Source organism: Balaenoptera ricei, chromosome 19 (assembly GCF_028023285.1).
Source record: "Balaenoptera ricei isolate mBalRic1 chromosome 19, mBalRic1.hap2, whole genome shotgun sequence".
Lineage (NCBI taxonomy): Eukaryota > Metazoa > Chordata > Mammalia > Artiodactyla > Balaenopteridae > Balaenoptera > Balaenoptera ricei.
The window spans coordinates 44,083,654-44,097,733 of NC_082657.1; the positions used below are offsets into that span (position 1 = coordinate 44,083,654).

General features: G+C 54.1%; 1 protein-coding gene across 4 annotated transcripts in view; it reads right to left on the bottom strand.

The window, feature by feature from the left end:
* Positions 1-2,032: 2,032 nt before the first annotated feature.
* The window catches only part of TK2 (thymidine kinase 2), a 28,709-nt gene continuing 16,661 nt past the window's right edge, over positions 2,033-14,080 (bottom strand). For 2 of the 4 annotated variants that reach the window (XM_059904680.1, XM_059904679.1), the window contains 4 exons: positions 8,159-8,247; positions 7,505-7,584; positions 5,073-5,153; positions 2,033-3,945 (listed from right to left, as the gene is read on the bottom strand). In XM_059904680.1, coding sequence (XP_059760663.1) covers positions 3,847-3,945; positions 5,073-5,153; positions 7,505-7,584; positions 8,159-8,247 — 349 coding nt within the window. In that variant the 3' untranslated portion in view covers positions 2,033-3,846. Of the gene's footprint in view, positions 3,946-4,620; positions 4,690-5,072; positions 5,154-7,341; positions 7,419-7,504; positions 7,585-8,158; positions 8,248-14,080 lie in introns of those variants that run through there. The other 2 variants (XR_009499031.1, XM_059904681.1) reach the window with 2 other exon arrangements.

Below are 14,080 nucleotides of genomic sequence, written 5' to 3' on the forward strand. Positions count from 1 at the left end.
CTCTATTCTATTCCACTGGTCTACTTGTCTATTCATGCACCAGTACCATACTGTTTTAATTACAGAAGTTTTATAGTATGTTTCAACATCTGGATCCCCAAAGGTACGATTTATTTAAAACTCAGCAATTGGTCCTGCTCTGGGCCCCTTCCACACGCCAGGCTGGTTATCCTCACGGCCCTAGGAAGTGAGCAATGCTCCCATTCAACAGATAAGACAGCCAACACTCACGAGAAGTTCAACAACATGCCAAGTTTTCTTGGAACTCCTGGATGTCCACTTCTAGAAAACATCAAGCTAAGAGAAGTGGTCCCCAAAGGGTGGTTCCTGGACCAGCAGACTCATCATCACCTAGAAAGTCATTAGAAAACAAATTCTCAGGCCCATCCCAGATCTACTGAATTAGAAACTCTGGGGGTAGGCCCTGCAGTCCGTGTTTTAACACGCCCACCGGAGGACTCAGATGCTCTGAAGTTAGAGAACCATGAGCTAGAGCATCCCAAAGGACACAGAACCAGGAGTCATCAGCAGCTGCAGGCCCCCTAAAACAGTGCTTCCCAATGTGTGTTCCAAGGAACATTAGCACATCTGGAGATTGTTAATGTATATTCCCCAAATGGGAGGCTCTACTGTCAAGTGAGTTTGAGAGTCCCTGGCTAAAAAAAGTTTAGAAGGTGTTTTTATTGCAGGACTTCTTGATTTTATCTAGGCTAATGTACCTTGTGCATCTCAGAGAGAGTACCCAGGTGGTGTTTCCCAAATTTTCTGGACTACAGAACCCTCTTTTCTCAGAGCACCTATTACTATCTCCCAGGACACCTGTGTTCCACGGACCCCAGTCTTGGAGGAGAAAAAACCAAAAAACGCAGAAATTCAAGAAAAGAGCAATAAATGCCAATGCCCATTCTGATTCCACAAGCTTGGCTTTCTCCTAGCTTCTGTTTAATGACAGCTTTTGCCAAGTTCACCATCTTACGGAAACTAGAGGAACACAGAGCTCACCCCAGCCTTAGGGGAGCCACAAGGTTGGGGTTATTAGGAAAAGAAAGCATGTGCCAGTGACCCTGGGGCCTCTGGTAAATAAGTAATCCACTGCCAAAGCCCAGAGACACTGGGCACAATATTATTGTTATTAGATTCTCAACAGTGGAGGGCTGACGTCTCCAAGAGCTTGTCAATTATTTTAATAACTGTAACTCTTCAGGGTGACGAGGCCAAGGGGATGAGTGTTACTCATTCCGCAGATGTGTGAGCATTTGAAGTGAGCTCCCCCATCCGGCCCCAGGCTCTAGGAAAACGAGGGCGAAGCGGATTCCATAGCACCCAGGGGTAGACAGGTTTTGGAAACATCTCCTACCTGCTCTCAGAGCAATAAATACCTCAATCCTTCCTTCCACAGGTCAGATGGTGGGAGCCTGCGGGAGTCCCAGGAAGGGTCTCTGACTGATGCATTCCCCAGGCAGGGGGGCACATCTCATCTAGGTGAGGGGCTCAGGTGGAAAGGAAAAGAGGCAGGAAGAGAAACAGAAAGGGAAAAACAAGCTGGGTGACAGCACTTCCCAGGGTCCATGTTTAGCAAGGGCCTGCCAAGCACTGCCACGCTCCTCACAGCCATTCCTGGGAGTCCCTGGGGAGTGCCTCCCTCTGCTGGAGGAACTGGGCCCCGTGCCTAACACGTGCCATCTGCCCTTTCCCTGCCCTGGTTCTCAGCAGTGTTCATAACTGCTCTGTGACCCCTGCCACCACCAGCCCTGCCTGCCACATGGGGGAGAGCAACCCTTGGTGGGCTGGGCTCCAGCCATTTCCTGTGACATCTCTGGGCCGGGAGATTTTTGCGACAAGCCCCAGCCACTGTGGGTACATATAGCATCCTCTCCAAGATGCCGGGGTGGGAGGACAGAGAGCTCTTATGGACCTGGACATCCCGTTAGGAACACAGTGTTTAAAAATTAAAACATTACCCTGCTGGTACAAGGATGCTGCAGGGACCTAGAATCACTGGCATAGGAAGCACTCCAAAATTATCACCAGGTTTTAAGTGAAGGATTTATTGGCTATCACAGAGCAAGATTTTTTTTTTTTTTTTTAAATCACATTTCCCCCAAAACAGATGCTCAAATTGAGGGGAAATTGGACTGTTTGTTTGCAAAGGCCCAAAGATGGTCCCGGCATGTCCAGATGCCTGGAAGCAGAGGCGCTGCCTCCCCCAGGTTTCTGGTCCATCACCAACAACTGGGCTGAGAGACACATCCCCACCGGGCTCCCGCCCTCACCCTGTGCACACGGCCCAGGAGTCAGTCCAGCCAGAAAGGGCCGGAAGCCAGAGTGCTGCCCTCCTAGCGCTGCCTCTGGGCCCGGGCCACCAGGGGCACCTCTCACCTATGTAGCGTCAGAGAATTGCGTGCACAGGAGCCACACTCACACAGAGGCTGGGACGAGGCCTTCCAACCTTCAGGTACACCAACCACCACTCGGGAGAGGCCAAGGCCTGTTTCCCTAAGTTCATAATCAATCCTTCCCCGTGTCTGCAAACAGCCTTCTGGAAGCTCTCCCCACCCACCTCCAAAATTCAGGAGCTCCAGTGCTCCAAGAGCCTTTGCTTGCCAGCCCCAACTTTCCTGCCCAGACTGTCCCCGAAGAGAATGTTCTTCCTTTCTCTTGCTTCCTACTTGACTCAGGAGACAGCCGTGCCTTCAGTGCACTGTTACAGCTGAGCGGAGCTAAGATATTCTCTGAACTAATAAAGATGGTTCACGCCCTAGGGCCCATGGTGTCCCTTTGGATGGAAAAACATTTCAAAAAGACGTAAGGCCACTGTGTCTCTCCCCTGGGCCACAAACTCCCAGGAATTCCAAGGGTGAAGCTCTTCACACAAGGCCACTATGGAGGAAGGGAGCCTCAGAAGCCAGGCTGGCAGCCCCTTGCCCCAGCACAGCACTGGGCACACCAGCCTGGCGCCACAGGCCATTGCCCTGCCGGGGAATCAGCAGCAGCTCAAGCAAACCTTCGTCACCAAGAAGACCGAGCACCATTCAGGAGCCAAACCATGATTCTTCTGAGGATGGGGAAGTCCCGATGACGAGGTGGTAAGTACCACATCAGCCTCATGCTAGTGAATCACTGAACACTGGGCTCGAGCCAAATACCGCACAATTTTGTGAAAGTCTAGAAATGCTAACTGTCCTCAGGAGCTGCTCAAATCAGGAGAAAATGATGATGCTGGCTGCATGCACCGCTGCCCCCACTACACACACACACACACACACACACACACACACACACACAAACACACACACACACACACTCCCACACACGTGCAGGGCTCTCCAGCAGGGAAGGCAGGGCTCTTGGGATGAGGCAGCCTGGGGCAAGAGATTGATCGTTTGGGAGTCACCGAAAGTCTGAATGGTGCTGACTCCACTGTCACTGGCTGTGTGACCCCGGGGAGTCCCTTAGCCTGTCTGAGCTTCAACTTCCTCCCCTGGGGTGTAAGACCGCTACCTCGCCCTCGAGGATGCTCTGAAGGGCTAGAGACCATGAGCCCAGGGTCAGTCAGGTGGCTCTTCCCTAACTTAGAGGAATCCAGAGGTGGGAAACCACCGGGAGAAGCACCGGGGGAATGCAAGGCTGCGACACCAAAGGGCCGCGACAAACCCAATGGTCCCATCATGTCATCTACCCACGAGGGCCAGAATCCCAGGATAAAGACACTGGTAAAGGAGAGAAGACCATTAGGAAGACAAATGTGCCCAGATAGAAAGCCCTCCTGAGAGTGGATTGTTCCAAATTGCTCGTGAGAGCTAACTTGGCAGCAGCGGGCATTTCTCTGGCATGATCTTCCCCGTCCTATGGACCAAGCTTCCGATCCTCTGGAATTAGTATTCGGTGCCGGTTTTGTTCAAAGAGTTCTAACATTTTCTCCATGTCGTGGTCAGCCTCAATCACCTGGAAATTAAACACACAGGTCACAGGGCTGCCCTTGACCTCAACATCATCCTCCCTTCACTGATGAAGAGAGAGAGACGGGGGCAGGCAGAATGAGGCAGGGAGAGGCAGGGAAGCCCAAGGTCACAGGCAGAGAAAAAGGAAGGTTAGGGCCAAACAGCTCCCGTTTCTAAGTCAATCCACATTCTCAACTATATTTTCACTTAAGAATCCACGATAGTCGTCCCTGCGGCAAGCTCATGAATGATTTTTTTCTCATCATTTGATATCAACCATTTTTCTATAATGAGGGAAAAAAAATAAATTTTCTTTAAAAATCCAGTACAGTAATGTCTCACTTTCCAGCAACCTCACTGCCTGGAAGAGCCATGAGTACAGCATTTGAGCAGCCCAGACAGATGTCCCCAAGGCCATGCACACAAGTTTGTGCACGGCCCTCCCTCAGATCCCACACTGTACACGCATTCCTAACAGTCCGAGGGACCCGATGGCCTGCCTAAAGAAAGTCGGCAGCAGCGAATCAGAAAACGAGGGGACAAGGAAGTGGGGAAACATTAATGGGGCAGAAGCATCAACACAGTTAGAAATGGTGAGTGCCAGCAGGAGAAAGGAGGGTAAAAAGCAAACACGGGAATTCAAAGGCATTAGTAGTCTGGGGCAAACAGTCCTACACACCTCAGCACCTCCTAAGGGGGCATCATTGTGTGACAGACCAGAACAGCAACTGACGTTCCTTCAGATGCCCTGGGTCACCAAGAAAAGGTGCAATGAGGCTTTGGGCCTGCCACCCACTGGAGAAGGGACAGGCACGTCAGAAAGACCACCACCCCAAGCGGTTAAGGCCAAAACCCAGGTCCAGGGGCTCTGGCCATCCGGAACACTCCTTTGCTGACAATGCTGGATAAGTAAGATGCTACTGTGCCACCGGTGTAATGACACTGGGACAGGTCACCTTCTCCCAGGTCTGTCCAGCTCACTAAGGCTCAGTCCAGAACGGGGACTGTGAGACAGAGTCCCTTCCACCCTCCCCGCTTCCTTCTTTCAAATTCTCCAGCTGCAGAGTGACCGACATCCCCCGAGTCGCTCCTCCTTCTAGAAAAGTCTCCCGCCCTGTTAGGGGGGCTTACCAGAACAGGGGCCGCCACGGGGAAAAGGCTCCCTTTGATGAGCCACTCCTCGTACAGGTGGTGAATAGCATCCAGGTATTCCTGCCGGAGGGGGAAAAATGCAAGGGCTGTCAGGAGGACGTAGGGAGCAGACCTCTCCCCCCCAAGGGGTCTCAGGGGCAGGTGAGGTGAATGTCAATGACCACAGGGCAGTGGCTTGGACTAAGGACCCGCAACAGCCACCCCGGCTCAGATGGACAATGATAAACGCGGCCAAGCACTCTGCCGGCCAGCCCACGTGTCGCAACAGTCAGAAGCATCCCTCTGGCCACCCGCCCATCCCTCCAGCGCACTCTGCTCCACTGGCACTTTGGACGCATCCTCCCACCTGGCTGCTCTCGTTTCCTGCCACTTCTCCATCAGCAGGGCCTCTGTTCCTTCAAGGGTGCCTGGGAAGCCTCTGAACCCTCCCTCTGTCCTTCCCACCAAGAGGACTGTGGCCCTCACTGGCCCAGGAGCCCCACTCGGCTGCTCTCACCCCAACAGACAACTTGTAACCTGTGGATCCTTGAAAGCTTAAGGGCCAACTTCAGAAGGAGGACAAGGTGAAACCCAAGGGAAAAGAGGCCCGGACCCACCCCTAAGGCATCCATGCCTACGCATCCGGTAGGACTGGATGGCACTCTCCCACAGGCAGGCCCGGGTGCTCTCAGCCGCCGGCAAACACCTCCTCAAGCAGCAATTTACTCCCAGCCCTGAGGCTCTCGGGTAAACCACACTGCTGCCTCTTTACCCACCACCGAGTTCTCCCTTGGCAACAACAGACTTGTCCTGGAGGCCTTGTCAAAACCATTAAGACAATGTCCTGGACAATGACTTGGAAGGACTCCAGATCTGTCACTTCTTCCGAACATCTGGGTCACTGCACAGAGCTGCTGTGCCCCGTCCCAGCTTGGCTCAGACCCGCCCCATTTCACCCTTACTCTAATCACTCCTGTCTCCAGATTTCAAAGCAGCTGCCCAGAACGAGGCCTGGGCCTTCATGGCTGGAATCCACCTTGCTGGTGCCTGGGGCAAACAAGGCTGGGAGGGCCTCAGGAGCTGGACTGGCCTTCTAGGACCCCAGTCCAGCCCATCCTGGGCTCAGACCCCCATGATATCCCAGTAAATGCTTGCCCAGCCTCTGTCTGTGTACTTCCAGTGGCATTCACATGGGGCATTCCGATCAATATTAACTGAGCAACCCCTAGGTGCCAAGTCCTGGGACACAATCTAGGGACGCAGAGGGAATAAGATCTAATCTTAAAAAGTTCATGGTAGTTTTCTGAGGGATGGGGAGCAAACACATAAAGAAATAGTTTCAGAATATTTGTCCTAATGGCTGTGATCATAATAAGCACAGAGGCTGGGGGACCACAACAGAGGGAAGGTCAGAGAAAGCTTCTTGGAGGAGGTGACACCTGAGGCAAAATAAACCACTATGGCAAAGGTACATTTGTGTAACTCCCTGGTGAGGGGTGGGGGGAGGGGGAGCGGGAGGGGGAGGGGGAGATGGAGAGGGAGAAGGAGAGGGAGAGGGAGAGGGAGAGGGAGACGGAGGGGGAGGGGGAGAGGGAGGGGGAGGGGAGAGGGAGGGGGAGGGGGAGAGGGGAGAGGGGAGAGGGGAAAGGGGAGGGGGAGAGGGGGAGAGTGGGAGAGAGGGGAAGAGACAGAGCGAGAGCATGTGTAGCCACAACTAGTTCTTTATGGCCAGAGCACGAAAGGCAGGGAGTGGAAGCGGATGAAGCCAATCATGCAGGATCTCGGATGGCATGCTACAAGTGGGGACTTTATCCTAGACAGTGGTGAGGCACCGAAGCAGGTGGGGTTAGGGAATTGCATGTGTGGTGTTCTGTACTGGAGACATCACCCAAGCAGCAGTGTGGAGGATGGATTTTTGAGGGGGATGCGGATAGTGAGGGACCAGGGCAAGGAGAGCAGTCCAAGCCTGCTAAGACAGCCCTGACTAGAGTTGATGTGGCCCTGAGCCAGAACCCAGAAGGGTGAGGCACTGGGCAGACACTAGTGAGTTTCACCTCCCAGCCAGGCACTGTGCCAAGCACTGGCAATGCAGCAGCGAGCAAGTGGGCACGTCCTAGCGAGGATCCAGGGGACGGCACAAAGGCAAGCAATTTTCAGGAGGTGGACCAAACAAGCCCGGGGGACACCTGGGCGGGAACGGGAGAAGGGACGCCTCTGAGCCCCGGGGGTGCCCACCACTGAGTCTGGGGCCACAGGAAGTGAAGCAGACCTGGACACCGCACAGGGTCTCCAGCTCAGAGGAAGTCAGAGTTCACCCTCCAACGTGCTCAGTTCCTGTTTCTCTCCCTGCAACAACAGCACAATGATCTCACAGAGGGTGGGGCCAGGCTGGGATGAAGTTGCACCTTTCCCCAGGTTAAAGGGGCTCTTACCAGTGGAATGACCTTCTCCTCTTCCCTACATCTCATCTTTAGCCTCTGGTAACAGGTCTCAGGAGTGGTCTGGAGATAAACTGAGATTTTAAAAAACATATATGGGGCTTTAATTACTCTGTTCATGGCTTGGAAGTGAAAGTGAGGGGTAGGGGGAAGGAAGGCGTGTGGGCAAGGCGTGGAGAGAAACATCTGCCAGCAGCCCTGAGCAGGAGAGGCAGACCAGCTGTGTGGCCAGACAGGCATCTTGACCCTCATCCTGACTTTCATTCTCTTTCCACGTCACCAGCCCCACAGGGTCACCGTGAAGCTGAACAGGTTCCGTACATTGACAGAGCTTAGCACAGGGCCTGGCACCCGGCCTCTCTCAGTAACTGTCCAGGTTCTGTCCCTCCTCCCTCCTTTACAAACTAGAAAAAACCCATCATATCACAACAGACTGAGGGGAAAGCAGTTTGAGGAACTGGCCAGGGTGCTTCTCCAGGAGGGACCAAAAGCCCCAGATTCTATCTGCCCTTTGGGAGAAGGCTGAGTCAAGGTAGGGGAAGAATCGTTGATGGTGAGGGCCCTGCCCACCGCCCCTGCTGCTTGGGGCCCAGCCAACCACCTCCTCACTGGGCCCAGGGGAGGGAGGCCAGGGAGGGACTGTCTCACCGATCAAGTCAATGGACACATCGATGTTCCTCACAATCCAGTCAAACCATTCCGAGAGGACCACATAGTCCACTTCAGGCATCTTCCCACTGTAACGAGAGTTGTAAGCGTTTTATTATCCCATGAGAAAGTTCCTGGGCTGTGCCATTCCCCCAAAACATCTGGGCACTGCTTTTATTGAAAGGGCAGTGCCAAGGGCACCATGACATAGTGTGATCACATGATACTGGGCGGGTAGTGATGACAAGGACCCGAAACACCTCCGACCTCCCGCTGCCCAGGGACGGTTGATGGTATAATGCAGCAAGTATCTTGGCATTGCCCGAGGGGAGAATTCATTTGGGATTTGAACTCCAAGCCAAGGAAGGGGCTATGAAGCCTGTCCCCTGAGAGCACGGACAGCGCTCAGGCTGGGAGGTGGAACAGCAAACCTGTTTCACCTCTAGAAATTTATTTTGTGGAAATAATCGTGGCTGCCCACTGTAGCACTATTTAAAAAATAATGAAAAACTAAGTCATGGTACATCTATCTAACAGAAAACCACACAGCAACTGAAAGATGAGGCTATAAAATAATATTTAATGACATGGAAAATGCCCATAATCAAATTCTCATTATTCAATGAAAACAGGAGGATATAAAACTGTGCATAGAGCACAACCCAACCATACTTTCAAGAGTATTCATCCACACATTTTGGAAAGGAGACTGGAAAGAAAACCACCAAAAGGTTAAGAGTGCTTTTCTCTGAACTGTAGGACTATGGGAGACATTTTTTTCTTTATCTTTATCTCTTTCTGTATTTTCCAAAATTTAACAACATACTAGTTCTCAATTCGGGGTAGGGGTGGGGGGAGAATTACTACATATTTAAAGTGATAACTGAAAAAGAAAGAAAGGAAGAAGCAGCCCACAAGTGAGAGAGACCTGGCGTCTGTCCTCTGCCCTGGAGGAAATGAGCAGGGAAGAGCGGGAGGAGGGGCAGCAGCTGGAGGAAACAAACCAGGCAGCTGCGGGGTGACCCTCAAAGGCCCAGGAGAGGAATTCCTTTCAACATCCTCCACCCGTCTTGAATATCATCTTGGATCCACTCAGAACTGGGTTTGGCAAGGCGGGCTACAGGGGAGTGGCGGTGCCTGAGCTGTGTGCAGCTGGGGGTCTTCTGCCTGTTGACTAAAGAAGGGGAGGTGGGGAAAAGAGGCCGGTGGAGAGGGTGGTTTGCAGCTGCCCCCGCCACGGGTGGTAAACTGACTCCCACCTGGGGGAGGGGGCAGGATGGGCGTGGAGGAAGGCGCTCTGAAGATGACAGGCTCAAGCAGCCCTGCCTGGGGGCCCAAACGATGGGGCGGGGCACAGACTGGAGGGGGACATCCTCCCCTAGTCCCTGAGACCACCCGACCGCCCTCAGTGCAGAAGAGCTGTGCCTGGCAGAGCAGCAGGAAAATGCACGGCGCCCGGGAGAACAGCAGGGGCAGACGGGCAGTTGTCAGCGCCTTGAGGGGTCTCAGGCATCAGACTTCAGCAGGGACACCAGAGCAGACTAACGTGTGAGGACCAGCACCCGCCCCACCGAATAAGTGGGGGAGGCTTTGTAGGGGAGGGGAGAGGGAGGAAGTCCCAGGACATTGCAGAAGGGACCAAAATTCAGATACTAAAGGTAACAACTTTGTGATCACGGCTCATATGGTTGCCCATCCCCCAATTCTTTCCTCCTACCTCCTTAAAAGTAGCCCATGATCTATTCAGGGTCCATCCCACAGGCCTGAGTGTTCAGGGAAACCTGACCCCAGCCCAAGCTTCAGAGTAAACCAACTGGTCTGAGGGACGTCCTCTCCGCTGGCCAGGCTGAGTTGATCAGCCCAGGCCAAAGGGCCCAACCTGACCAGTGAGACATGAGGGAGGTTTGCTGGGGTTTATGGAAACCATGCTTCCTCACGTTTAGAGGAGAGCCACTGGCAAGACATCCACCCTCTGGCCAGCAATGAGAAGCCCGGTTCTGCCACAGGCATTGTGTCACCAAGAGGGAATCATATTGAGGACACAAACAAGATAGAGTAGGAAAACAGAGAGAAACAGCGCTAGGGCCACCGAATGAAACCAACCCCAAAGCCTGCTGTTAAGACAGCCCGTAACAACCTCAGTGTTCAGGCTACTTTGAGCTGGGCTGCAGTTAGTTGCAGCTGAGAGTATTTGATATTCAGACACCAAACCACTCTTCTTGACATGTTTTCCTTCTCTGGAACAAAGCTGACTCCGAGGGAATGAGGATTTGCAAAAAAGAAGCTGCTGATCAGCCCCACTCGCTCAACCAAACACGCAGCCTGGGGACACAGCACAGACTGGCAACTCGAGGGTGTGGGCCAGTGAGCAGCACGCGTGGAGGGAAAGTTGCCCAACAGCCTCCCACGTCATGGACGCTGGACAGTTGGTGTGAGACTGCCCCTGAGGACTCCACCGGTGTCTGTAAGGCTCAAGGGAGGTTCCGTCAAACCCCAGAGCTGGGAGGATACCCTTAGCTGTGGCCACCAAACTGAGTCACAATTCAGGACACAGGTAGCACAGTGTTAACTAAAACCAAACCAACTGACACCACAAAAAGTGTTGGGGCCTGAGAGCCACTGCTCTGCTGGAAATCGGCTCCAGGCGGTCTCAGGACACCTCCTGGGTGGCTCAGGAACCTCCCATTCCCACCTGGCGCAGGTAAACCTGGGACTGCGAGGAAACGGAGGAAGCAGGTCCTCCCTTCCCGATGCTCTCCTCAGAGGTCCCCTGTGCAGATGGCTCCGGGCAGCCTCCCTGAGGGCAGCGTCGGCCGGCAGACCTCCAGAAAACCCTTCCAAGACTGGCAGGAGCCATGTGCTGGGGGGGTCCAGGACAACTGGCCACCGGCTGAGCGGAGTGAGGAAACGGAAGCTGCCTTCCATGATTCTGAGGGATGTCAGGCAGCGGGCGCTGTTTTATCTGTATCTGCAGTTTTCCTCCTGGGAATCTGCCCTGCTCCTCCTGTGTCTGCCTCGAGAATGGGGCGCCCAGCACCACCACCAAGGCACTGCTTTTATTTCCACAGAACACACAGAGGGCAGCACCTCTCTGCAGACCCACCAACGGTGGACTGAGGGGGTTTCACGGTGCCTTCCCCTTATCCTAGGGGGGCAAAACTGAGATCATGGGTCCACACGAATCCTGCTGTTTTGTTTGGCACAGTTTGCTGCCGCCTTCCCCCTGAGGCCCAGAGAGCATGGGTTAAAACAGAAATCACACACTCAAATGCCAGCCTCCTTGTACACATGACTTTCTTTTGTTTCTCACAAGACCTTGTGAGGTCAATTTTAGCCCCAACTTATAGATGAGGAAAACTGAGGCCCAGAGAAGCTCAGCCCAGCTCTGAGCCAGGGACTGAAGCCTGGCTCTCGGCGGCCCCCAAACCCATATGCTCCTGGCTGCACCACGTGCCCCAACCCCACCTGCCCCGTCTGTCAGCTGAGGAGGCTGCCCCTGGGCCCGTCCAGTGTCTCTCTAGCCTCAGCCTGAGGAAAGCCACCGCTCGCAGGCCCATGACCCAGGCAGTGAGTCCCCAGGGCCAATCAGGGCAGTAGGCAGACCCGCCTGTTGTTCCAAACACAGGGTCTTAATGGATGTCCGCCACCGGCAGCCCCAGGTGAGTCAGTGTGTCACTTCCCCAGCTGGGCCCCATGCAATTCCCTTCCTTCTGCTCTTAGAAAACACCAATCAGGCGATCCTGTAAAACCTGTGTGTTCAACTAGCCCCCAGGGTCGGGCCACACAGTGGCCTGCGTGGCCGCTTTAGCTGCCTGAGTCTTTCTCGCCACCTTCAGCTGTTCATTCCAGCACAGCGCCCACACCTCAGAAGTTCTTCAGGTTCTTTAAGTCTTCAAGGAGACTGTGGAACCAGAATCTTCCTTGTTGGCAATTAACCCCTGGTGGCATAATTGCATGTATGTTCTGCCCACCCCAAACTCGCTGGGGTGAGGATGGGGGCAAAAGAGGCGGGTCTCTCCCTGGAGGAGCTCCTCACTTGTCCGAGGCCCAGAAGGCAAGAAAGCCCTTCCAGAAATTTGGCTTTGGGGGATGCAGAACTGCAGAATGTGGGCTTTTCTGGGCACCCGAGCCTGCAACTGCAGACAGCAAGGCCATGCCTACCGTACTTCCTTCCATCCCAGTCCCTCCAGATTCCAAGCCAAGGCTGCAAGGGCTGCCGTGAAAGAGAAAAGGACCAACCCCAAGGCTGAAGGGGCAGCGGCCGTGCACCCCCGCCTTGTGTAAGGGCTGTCCCCGCACAAGCTCCCAGGCAGGAGCTGACAGCCCACACAAGCCGTCTTGTGGTTCCCAGTACCCAGCCGAACTTCCACGGGTGGGAACCAAAACATCCTATTCTGGGTATGAGCAAAGGATCCAGCCAAACCCAGTTCTAGGCATCATTTGGTTTAGGCTCAAAATGATGGTAATCTGTATTTGGGGGGCATGGAAACATCTACTTTTGCAGCACCACTTCACTGTGGAAGGCCCACTGCATGGAGAGAAGCTGGGTTTCTAACGAAAGTGACCAAGAAGAAAGCCCACATCCTTCCCTTCCTCCCACTTGTCACTTCTTTAGCTCTGGCTAGAAATGCTGTTTACTGTGCCTCCAAAAAGAAAACCTTTGGTCTACAGCTGCCTCACTCCTGACCTAGGAATACACCCAGAGACCCTGAAAACAAAGGTAATACAACAAAACCCCCAACAACCAAAATCTGAAGCCACAAATGTGAAATGAAGAAACTGCAGGTGGTGCAGGAAGCTGAGGAAATCCTGCTCCATGAAGAACTTTCACTCTGGCTGGCCACCTGCCCCGCTGCCCCCCACAAAGACAGCCCGCAGGTATTGCTTTCAACGACCCCTAAGGCCCAGGTGAGGCCCCAAGGAAGCCACGGGGCAAAACTCCCAGGGGAAAGGACCATGATTGGCACAGAGGGCCCCTTGTGGGCCACCTGGCTGCTGCCTTCTTCGGAGGCTGCCCCTCCAAGTGTGACGCCAACCAGCAGGATGATAGCTACCTAGGGTGCTTGTCTGCTAGAAATGCAGGCTCTCGGGCCCCACCCCGGAAGCAGCATGGGTGCATTAACAAGATGCACGGAGTCTGTGGGAGAAGCTGAGTGTAGGGCCTGGGTGGAAAGGGGCAGAGGCCTGGTCCCCCGGAGCCAGCACACTGGGGGCTCCCCTGGGGCCTGAAGCCTCTGGCCTTAAAGAGAGAAATCTAGATGCCTCACCACTTCCTCCTTCACTGCTGCCCCACATAGCAGTGTGCAGGTCAGCCTCCCGGTCAGTTTCCTGCCCAACCAGGAAGGAGCAAGGCCTTCGGACCCCACTTGGTTCCTGATCTGCCAAACACGGTCAACAGTGCCCATCTCAGTGCTGCCTTGAGGGTTCAAACGGAAGGACAATAACTGTAGCTCCTGCCCACAGGTCCCTGGCCTGCCCCTCAACCGCATGAGCCGTGCCTACTCTCAGATAAGCTGGACCAGTCCCACAAGTGCATGGCCTGCACTGGGAAGGTGCCTCTTGTTGCCCCTGCCCTTGGATCTCTGCCGCCCAAACTCGGGCTCTCTGGGGAGTGTGGCTGAGTGAGGGGGACTCCCAGCCACGTCCTGAGCACACCAGTCATTACAATCACAAGGATATGTTATGGGATAGAATGCAAAGACTTCGAAGAGAAGTCTTCAAAGAAATTTCCAGTTAGTTAGCCGGCTGCTTCGGGTACACAGGCTGGGAAAACCTGCAGGGAAGCGGCCGCCTGGGTGAGCGTTTCTCTGCCTTTGGAGACTTCAGGGAAAGGGTTTGAGGAGCACTGCCTTCTCCCATTTCCCTGAAACCAAAGTGGCGGATGGCCTGGCCCCCCAGGGTGCCACAGTGATCCCTCGGGCC